The 9,941-nt window shown below is 31.6% G+C and overlaps 1 protein-coding gene across 2 annotated transcripts; it reads left to right on the top strand.

Moving 5' to 3' along the window:
- The first annotated feature begins 36 nt into the window (after positions 1–36).
- On the top strand, positions 37–9,308 carry LOC149485300 (angiotensin-converting enzyme-like). Of its 2 annotated transcripts, none has more exons than XM_089700046.1 (13): positions 37–95; positions 4,240–4,461; positions 4,755–5,010; positions 5,265–5,408; positions 5,576–5,767; positions 6,117–6,214; positions 6,452–6,624; positions 6,706–6,830; positions 7,161–7,288; positions 7,724–7,938; positions 8,256–8,396; positions 8,714–8,889; positions 9,211–9,308. In XM_089700046.1, exons 2-13 carry the CDS (start codon positions 4,240–4,242, stop codon positions 9,288–9,290), a joined length of 1,950 nt encoding a protein of 649 aa, XP_089556172.1. In that variant the 5' UTR covers positions 37–95; the 3' UTR covers positions 9,291–9,308. The 2 variants fall into 2 exon arrangements, with proteins under 2 accessions (XP_089556172.1, XP_089556173.1); XM_089700047.1 differs by lacking the exon at positions 37–95 and adding an exon at positions 3,940–4,049.
- The last annotated feature ends 633 nt before the right edge of the window (positions 9,309–9,941 follow it).

Raw genomic sequence — 9,941 nt, 5'->3', positions numbered from 1 at the left:
TCTTAAAACTTGAAACTCGACTCTGCAACATTATCACAGTACGATAAAATCATATCTCGAATAGTTTGCATCTAGGGTTAGACGGAACAACACCGGTAAGTGGCTCCTAGACGAGTATTTTAAAAATATTTATTATTTATTTCAGATAAAAAAAAAACTGTTCCTAAAGGTTTATTTTTGTAAAGTTGGTTTTAATAGAATCTCATCATGAAATCTTATCATCTTATTTTACACGTAATTACCTTAGATACTAAAACCTAACTTCATTTATTTGCGATAAAAAATATTCCTTTCAATACGTTTATGCATCGAATTGCAATTATTGTTATTTTGATCTTAGATAATAAATGTACATGTTGTGTATAATTTTCTTTGTATAGGTACTAAAAATATTATATTAGGTATACAATGAAGGATATTTCCTATATTCCTACCTTTTAAATTTATTGAAACTGCTAGAATCAATCACAAATAATTAGGTACCTAACTATTTATGCCTTTTAAAGTTGTTTACTCATGTCCTTTGAGTTGAAGTAATTAAAGTAGCATGTGGTAGCATATTATTTTAGCATATTCATATTATTGTAAATAATGTATCTACTGTTGTGCTGTTCGATGTTTATACAGGGTGTCCCACTATTGGTATACTAAGCGCGAAGGGACTTGTAGTTTTGCATACCCTGATCACGTAAAAAATACTTAAACAACAAAATTATACCAAAAAATTTTTGCTAAATTTTTCCTGAAAATCCATGTTTTCTTCTCTAGCTTTGTGCAACTGGCATATAACGCTTCGCTAATATGAGTATTTTGTCTATGAAAACATAATCTTAAACGATAGGTCACGTGCGGGTGGCAAAGTTGGACGGGTTGCTTGTTAGGGGTGTATACATAGAGTTTTAAGAATTCGTCTATTTGAAAAAAAAAATGTGTTTTGAATTTTATAAGTATTTTTTACGTACTCAGCGTATGCAAGACTATAACCTCCTTTGAGCTTAGTATACCAACAGTGGGACACCCTGTATATACAACAGAACTTCGATTACAAGTTTACAATATAGTACATAAATTGACTTGATAAATAAATTATTTTAATATATAGCATACATATAGGTAAACTATAAATATTTAAATTTACATTGTAAATAATTTTTATATTTAGGAACGAAGGAAAGGGTTTGAAACATTTTCGTGTGTCGAATATTATTTTATCTAAAACCGAGAAACGGAAATTCTAAAATTTCACGTCATACAAATAGTAAAGTTACTTTGCCAAATTACATTAAAATGTACGGATAAAATAATACAAGCACGAAATTAACGATGTCTTGATCTACGATATAGTAATAAGTAATAGGTACATTAAGCTAAGCTTTGAATTAAATAGAACTTCTAGATTATGGTAGAGGTACCATTAGCGTAAATTTTAATTCTACTTTGAAAATTGATATTATTTGATGGTGGGGGAGTTTGTGAAGTCCTCTTTACTATTCTATAGTTACTGGACCAGCCTTACAATGTCATGTTTATGGCTATTGTAATTAGCTGATCTCAACAGTTGACGATCATTATGCACGTTAGAATACTAGAAGCATTACTGTTTTATAGAATACATCAATAATTAAGGTACCAAACTCCGAGAACAGTAAGCTTTTCTGTTTCAAAAAATTTATTTACTTATTATCCTACCTTGAAGAATATTTTTCGTTCTAAATGTCCTTATGAGTGAAGTCGTCATCCTCATTGGTTTCGGGCACAATGTAGACGGACAAAAGGCTTCAAAATCTCAAACAAGCATGACAAACAGAACAACATACTAATTCATTTGCATATTCAAAAAATGCCTACATTTAGTGAGAATGTCAGTTTGGCTCTAGTATGTGTTCAAATAGTGCTTTTTATCGTAATTATATTTATTGAAAATGCCTTGTGGATACTGTTCGGAGACAGCGAAGAAAGTTTTACTAGTAAGTAAAAGGAGACTAATAAATTGATTCTAAACTAAAAACTTGTACTTTCAGAAATAATTTAAATAGGGCTCAAATCATAATCATTGATCAGATCAACGTGATAGATGTAATAGTATTAGAGCTTAGGATACAAATATAATCGTAAAAAGTGGTGAAATATAACGGAATTATAATAATACTAGCAATGCCCTGCGGTTTCACCCGCATAGATAGCGATATCGTTACAGTGAAAAGTCTACTATAGGTCGGACTATAGGTTTAATTTTTAATCACATGAAAATCACCTTTACCCCGTCCCGCACTACGGCCTTTTTTTTTTGTTTTTTTTTTTTGTTTTAGTGGGGAAATCTTTCATAGATACCCACGGCCTCCAGGGGAGGGGACGTGGGTTATCTCGGATTCCTACCGACCAAAACCCCACTGTGTTCCGTCAAGACGCATATTGGTAGAATTCCTCCGTGACTCCCGCACTACGGCCTGCTCGAACAGTATACGTACTATTTTCTGTAGATTGACACTTTCAAATTCGTTATATCTTTTGAATGGAATATCCAATTCTTTTCATTTAAAAAGTATTTTGCTGGTATTGAAACAGTCTGTAATAAAACATCATTTAATGGGATAAGGATTAATATATGTGTATCGATAACATGGTTTGATTACTGTCGGCACTTCTATTTACTTTGAAAACGTAAAAAAGTTGTTGTAGTAACATAACTACTGAAGATGGACATATGGTATCGCGGACTTTCTTGTAGATATTGATCCATTCTATAATACTGTAGAACATTTTTTTGTTCTATCTTCAATAGATTCCGCAGCGCACGCGATGACAGAAGTTTTATTGAGGATTTTTTTACACCTTGGGTTACATTATTGCATTTTTGGTAAGGATCTCTAATTTTTTTGAAAATGCAATATAGCCTATGTTGCTCAGTAAAGATGCAGCTTTCTAATGGTGAAAGAATTTTTGAAATCGGTCCAGTAGTTTTTGCGTGAAAACCATACATACATACATACATACTTACATACATACTTACAAACTTTTCCTCTTTATAATATTAGTATAGATAGGTACTCCACAATTCTTATGCAAGAAGTAAAAACAATTTTATCGAGCATTATGACACAGATATATTTTTTTTTCTGTTTAATAGATTTATAGGACAAATTTATTCAATCAATGTTTATCGTAAATACAATTGAATTCCTGCTGTACTCACGAGTAATAAACACAAAATATAGGGCTAATTGCAAAAGTGAAGAGTAGTTTAGCTGGCATTTGAATAATTAACCAAACTATACTGGTAGAAAAATTCACATACCTCAAGATATGCGATAGGTAAATTTTATCCAAAATATTATTATACAACAAATACAAACGCCTGAAAGTACTTTAGAAAATATCTCCAGTAGATAAGATTACGTCCAAACTCTCAGATCAACCGAGTATCATCTGAAAATATCATTATTATTTATTTCATGAAGATAATATAAAAAAAAAATATATCTCGTATTATGTTTTACAATGGAATAAATATAACTTTTGTTATAAAATGTATTTAAGTATTTTGTTTTAAATAACGTGGTAGACGAGAAAATTTAGATTTTCTAATTACAATATATCTATACTAATAAAATAAAGCTGAAGAGTTTGTTTGTTTGGTTAGTTGAAAACGCTAATCTCAGGAACTACGGGTCCGGTCCTACATACGCCATTTATCGAGGAATAAATGCGCTAAGATCAATAAGAGCGAAGAATTACGAGTAAAACCACAATGCAAAGCTAGCACATAATATAGGTACATAGAGAGCATTCCCTTGAATGTTAGTAAATATTTTCATAGTAATTGATTTAGATCACTGCACCGGGTCGTCAACGTGAAGCCCACCTTGACATCGATGCCGATGCATTGTTTTTCTTATAGTTAAATGCCTTTATAAATGGGCATAAAATGCAAATAATATCGATTTTGTATACTTGTCCGTTCGCTATTGCTTGTAAATTTTATGTCCAGCCTTCGAAGTTTGTGTAATTTAATTCCAAAAGGTATTAATGGTGCACATTTCACAATTTAAGTACCTACTATGGTACCTACCTATGTACATAGTACATGTATAAACTTATAATTACCAGTAGGTCCTATAAACTCACTAACTTCCAGACCGACTACAGTGATATTCATTTATATTAATGGAATGATTCTTATTCCTATTATATATTTAAATAATTTTATTCCTATTTCTTTATTTACTTATTTATTAATAGATGATGTTGAAAATCCTCGGTGAGCTGGCCCTCCTAGGGGCAATCGCCTCTGTATTCATAGTCGCGGCTCAAGGCCGCGCACAGGAGAGAGCCGCGGAGGAAAACTCTGGGAGAGAGTACATGAGATCCCTTGATGAGATTATGGGTAAAGCTAAAAACAAACTTACGCTGGCTGCATGGGCATATGAGTCAAATATCACTAAATACAATGAAGACAAATACGTAAGTGTTAACTAGTTTATGTAAATTGTGTAAGTATAGGGAAAAGTGGAAATAAGTAAAAGATGAAAAAAAAGTTTTGCATTATTATTTAGGATTTACAAATTATACCTAAGGTTTCTTTTAATTGGGTTTATTTTAATTTTTAAGCCTGCTAAGGATGGAGCTGCGTTAACTTTACTTATTAAATTATATAATATTATTTTTTGCCTGATGTATTCTGGATGTTTAGTTTTAATCCCCTGGTACAATTGTAATTACTAATTACAAAAATAAATAATATTCAAAATTTTCAGTTACAAACATCTCTAGAAATCGCCGAGGAAGAGAAAGAATATTGGAAAGAAACCATGACCTATCTATGGCATGAGTTCTACGATGAAGATCTGAAGAGAATGTTCAAGAAATATTCGGTATTGGGAACTTCAGCACTACCAGAGGACTTGAATCAAAGGCTCATTCAAGCGATAAATAACATGAAGGCTACTTACGCAAAAGCAACCATTTGTGACTTTAAAGATCCAAGCAAATGCGACTTGACCATTGAACCAAGTAAGTACATTTCTTAGAATTATATTTAATCGAAACTTAAAAAAGTGGTGCGTTTTGTTACAGTAGGCTTCCAATATTTTATAATATTAGAAGTTAGGTGTAACTGTCTCTATTTAATATTCTTTTGCTTTCACGCGTGCCCCTAAAAGTTACAACAACTCAAATTTACTATGAAAAAAGGAATACAATTAATGTTATGTCTGTGTTCAATGTAAATAAAATTTGTAACTTTTTACGATATTGTTTATCAACAGGTGTCACGAATATTTTCACAAAGAGTCAAAATGCAGATGAATTGAAAAATGCGTGGTTACAATGGCATGAGGCAGCCGGGGCAGCCTCTAAAGGCAATTTTACAGAATACGTTCAGATGTACAATGAAGCCGCTAAATTGAATGGTGTATTTTGGTTATTATTTTAAAATAATTGATTTAAAAAAATAAAACTTCAGGGATAGAAATTTAATTTTACTTGTGTTATTTTATAATGTGTTACATACTATATTCTAATATAATTTTTTTTTTTTATCAAGGCAATAACATTTTATTCACATATATTTTTACAGGTTTTGATAATGTAGCGCAATGGTGGTTAAGCGAATATGAAACATCGGACATTGAAGACCAATTAGCAAACCTTTGGTCGCAGGTGAAGCCTCTGTACGAACAAATACACGCGTATGTAAGGCGACATTTGAGAGAAAAATATGGTGACGATGTCGTGTCCGCAAAGGGCCCGATTCCAGCACACTTATTGGGTAAATCAATGTTTTTTTATTTAATATCTACCAATTAAATATTTAAATCGTTATCACTTATTTTAGGCTTGTATCTTATATAAATTGTTTAATTTTAGATTTATAAAATATAGTTATTGACAATTAATATTATAAATAGTTAAAAATATATTATATATTTATATTTATATATATATATATATATATTTTCAATGCAATATACTTTATTGCATTGAAAATACATAAATACACATAACAAAGACAATACTATAGACTTACCATAAACTAATTTTTAAATATAATGCTCTCGTATGTTTTATAAATTCTTATAAATTTTACAACCATTTGAAAATATTTTATCTTTTTTCAGGAAATATCTGGGCACAGACTTGGAACAATGTAGAGCAGTTCACCAAACCTTTTCCGAACAAGCTCGATATTGATGTCACAGATGCTTTAGTTCAACAGGTATATGTTCCTCATTTGTTATTTTTTTAGCACGTGAATACTTGTCTCGATTAATATGTAAAAAAAATAAACATTTATTCTGTTCAGTAGTTTATTTGTAGTGAATAAACTTAAAAATTAAATTAACTACTGAAAATACGGCTTATGGCTAAGTAAGGAATATTATAAAACCGAAAACTTACATTACCACACATTACGTTGTACAATAGTACATTAATAGCAATTTCATTATTTCAGAACTACACCGCGTTGAAGTTTTTCCAAACGGCTGAAGACTTCTTCAAGTCTCTCAATTTAAGCGGTATGCCAGATTTGTTCTGGGATCGGTCCATCATTGAAAAGCCGGATGATGGCCGAGACATGGTTTGTCACGCTTCTGCCTGGGATTTCTTCGATCGTGAAGATTTTAGGTGACTTTATAACTTTTTAACATTCTCAATCAAATTAAAATCAAGGGAAAATATTTTTATTAACATGATACATCTTTGCAGAATAAAACAATGCACATCAATAACCAGTGACTTCTTTACAACGACGCACCACGAAATGGGTCATATTCAGTATTATTTGCAGTACAAAGACCAGCCCGTTGTTTATAGACAAGGAGCGAATCCTGGTGAGTTATGCTATTATCTTTATAGTCACGACATAATGAAGTGATACTGTATTGTAAGATTCGCATAAAATTCTGCGGCACCAAAATCGCTATGTTAACAATATTTTACCTATAGTAAATATTAACACCACTATCAATACCATTTACTTAAACTGTAAAAGAACCTATTCTATTGAAAAATACTCTTGAAAATAGAAAATGGATCGATAGATTTAAACCATTCGTACTTAAAAATACAAACGTTAGATAATTAAAAAGTTGTACCTTTCTTATACATATACAATGTATACAATATGGACACTTTAAAATTTCCTAAATAATTAATTTCAGGATTCCATGAAGCTGTAGGTGATGTAATCGCTCTGTCTGTGGCAACACCAAAACATTTAAAACTAATGGGATTACTTGAAGATGATTCTGAAGATAAAGAATCAAATATTAACCAGCTCTATAAAATGGTAAATTAAAATAATTGCTATTATGATAATTTAAATTATAACATGAATTAATTAAGAAGTCTTACCAAGATCGTTATTATGACGACCAAAGAATCCATACTAATATTATAAATGCGAAAGTAACTCTATCTGTCTGTCTGTTACCTACTCAATCACGCCTAAACTACTGAACCAATTTTCATGAAATTTGGTATAGAATTATATTTTGATACCCGAGATAGGACATAGGCTACTTTTTATCCCGGGAAAATGACGCAATCCCGGAAATCCCACGGGAACGGGAACTATGCGGGTTTTTCTTTGACTGCGCGGGCGAAGCCGCGGGCGGAAACCTAGTAACAGATATATTATACATACTTATATTCTTCTGTAGTCATTATTTATACCTACCTAGATTCTGGTATACTTAATCAAATAAAATACACAATATTGCAGGGCTTGCAAAAGATAGTGTTCCTCCCATTCGGGTACCTCCTTGACATATACCGCTACGGCGTGTTCAGAGGGACGACAACTCCAAATGACTACAACTGCCACTTTTGGCAGCTAAGAGAATCTATTCAGGGCATTGAACCTCCAACAACAAGAACGGAAAATGACTTTGATCCAGCTGCGAAATACCATGTCTCCGCAGATGTCGAATATATGAGGTAATTAATAAGACTAAACTATAAATATAAACAGGCATATAGGAAAAAGACAGTAAAAACGGGAAATAAACTAAGAATGTATAGAAATTAAATAGATAGAGTTTGTAAAAGATAGAAATTGTATTCAAAACTCATTTATTAATCAGATCGGACTATAATTGCCTTGTCCTAATGATGAGAGAATAATGGAGCCCTTTTAATATAATTTAAACATACATAACTATATTAATAGATTACTTTGTCACCAAGCAACTTCTTATAATACTTTTTTATCATATTTTAAATTACTTATTAAAACAAAATATAAACCATTTCAGATACTACATCTCTTACATAATACAGTTCCAATTCCACCGCTCCATGTGTCAGTTAGCAGGCGAGTACACTCCGGGAGATTCGAGCAAACTATTGTCCAATTGTGACGTTTATAACAATACTGCTGCTGGAAATGCTTTGCAGTAAGTAAAATATATCCTTGCTATGCTAAGCTAGAGAAAAAAACAAATCTCTCCTCTGTATAATATTAGTTTTATTCGATGGTTTTAATGTACCTAAGTAAATACCAGAATATATACCACATAATTCATACAACAAGCCTCTTGTCCTCGCATCCTCCTTGTTGGATACAAAAAGCTATTTTAAATCCGAGCCGAGAGGTTCTTGACTTAAATAGTAATACAAATAACGTAAACAAATCATACTTTTCTACTTCGCAAGTTTAGATACACTAAAAATCCTTAAGAAATACATATTTATTTTAGAAACTTTCTTTCAGAAATATGCTGAAACTAGGATCATCAAAGCCTTGGCCGGACGCGATGGAAGTTCTAACAGGACAAAGGAACATGGACGCTAGCGGGGTTATGGAATACTTTCAACCGCTTTATGATTGGCTGAAAGAGGAGAATGCGCGTACAGGAGAATATATTGGCTGGGAACCTAGCACAGTCCGTGAGTATTGTTTATCTGTGCATTTATTACATATAAATCCTTACTTATATTTTTTTTTCTTACTTCTATCAATCTTTAACGTCTCATTGGAGCGATGTTATATATTTTTTGTGTCCGGAGAACTATCTCCTAGTAGGAGGATTAAACATCACATTTCCGTATGGAAATTTTTCTTTGACTAAGTTGGCTAAGCCGCGGATGGAAACCTTAACTAATATAACAGGATGCTTAGCTTTTTCTCTGATGAATTGCGATGTGTTTTATAGGAGCCTCGATTCTATGTATCTATAATTTGACTGATCTTTGAATTTTTCATTACAGAATATTGTACACAAGAACAAAGAAGCTTTATGGACCAAACAGGATTTAAAGAACGGCTTGCGAAGTACCTTAGGAATTAATGTATAAATAATTGTAATATAATAAACTATCATTTCACGACTCAAAGTGTACTTTCATTTCTACTAACAAGAGGTACAAAATAACAGTTAGTGAAATCAAAATTTTTTTGACACTAGATCCTAATTATAAATTTCTCAACATACACTTTTATTTAATATCTAGATAGAGAGGAGAAAGCATATTATTATGCTTAAATATCGACAAAAATACACTGTTAATGTAGAAAAAATACGAAAAAATACTAAGGAATTTGAATAGCGTGCTTACCATAATACATAATTATAAAAATACTAGTTCATCACACATCATTACATACAGGCCCATTTTAAACAATATCCAGAACAGTCATCGTTACAAACAAAATTAAAGTGATTTTAACAAGAATGATGTCATAACAATCGTTCCAAATCCTTTGAATGGAGGGAAGTCACACAATCGAGCGTTTCAGCCGTGACCTACCGAGTGACAAATTGAAAAAAAATAATACAAAAGAACTACGTGATATTGCTATAAGTCCATTCACAATTCCGCAAATATATGGAGTATCAATTTTGCAGCGTAACATTTTTCATATTATAATTGCATGGTAGGATGGTAAATTGTGGTAAATGTCTCAATCGATACAGAAATATGTTCTTGTTACTGAGATA

This window comes from Colias philodice, chromosome 10 (genome assembly GCF_061535455.1).
Source record: "Colias philodice isolate Cphi_HAF_F1 chromosome 10, ilColPhil1 Martin Lab GWU primary, whole genome shotgun sequence".
Lineage (NCBI taxonomy): Eukaryota > Metazoa > Arthropoda > Insecta > Lepidoptera > Pieridae > Colias > Colias philodice.
The sequence above is the reverse complement of the archived record's forward strand: the minus strand, read 5'-3'. Positions and strand labels throughout refer to the sequence as shown.

Excerpts from the sequence above, each read along its gene's own strand:
- LOC149485300 (XM_089700046.1), top strand. The coding sequence starts at position 4,240 with ATGATGTTGAAAATCCTCGGTGAGCTGGCCCTCCTAGGGGCAATCGCC. Across the intron at positions 4,462-4,754 it reads AATACAATGAAGACAAATAC|TTACAAACATCTCTAGAAAT; the intron begins GTAAGTGTTAAC and ends CAAAATTTTCAG. Across the intron at positions 8,397-8,713 it reads GCTGCTGGAAATGCTTTGCA|AAATATGCTGAAACTAGGAT; the intron begins GTAAGTAAAATA and ends ACTTTCTTTCAG.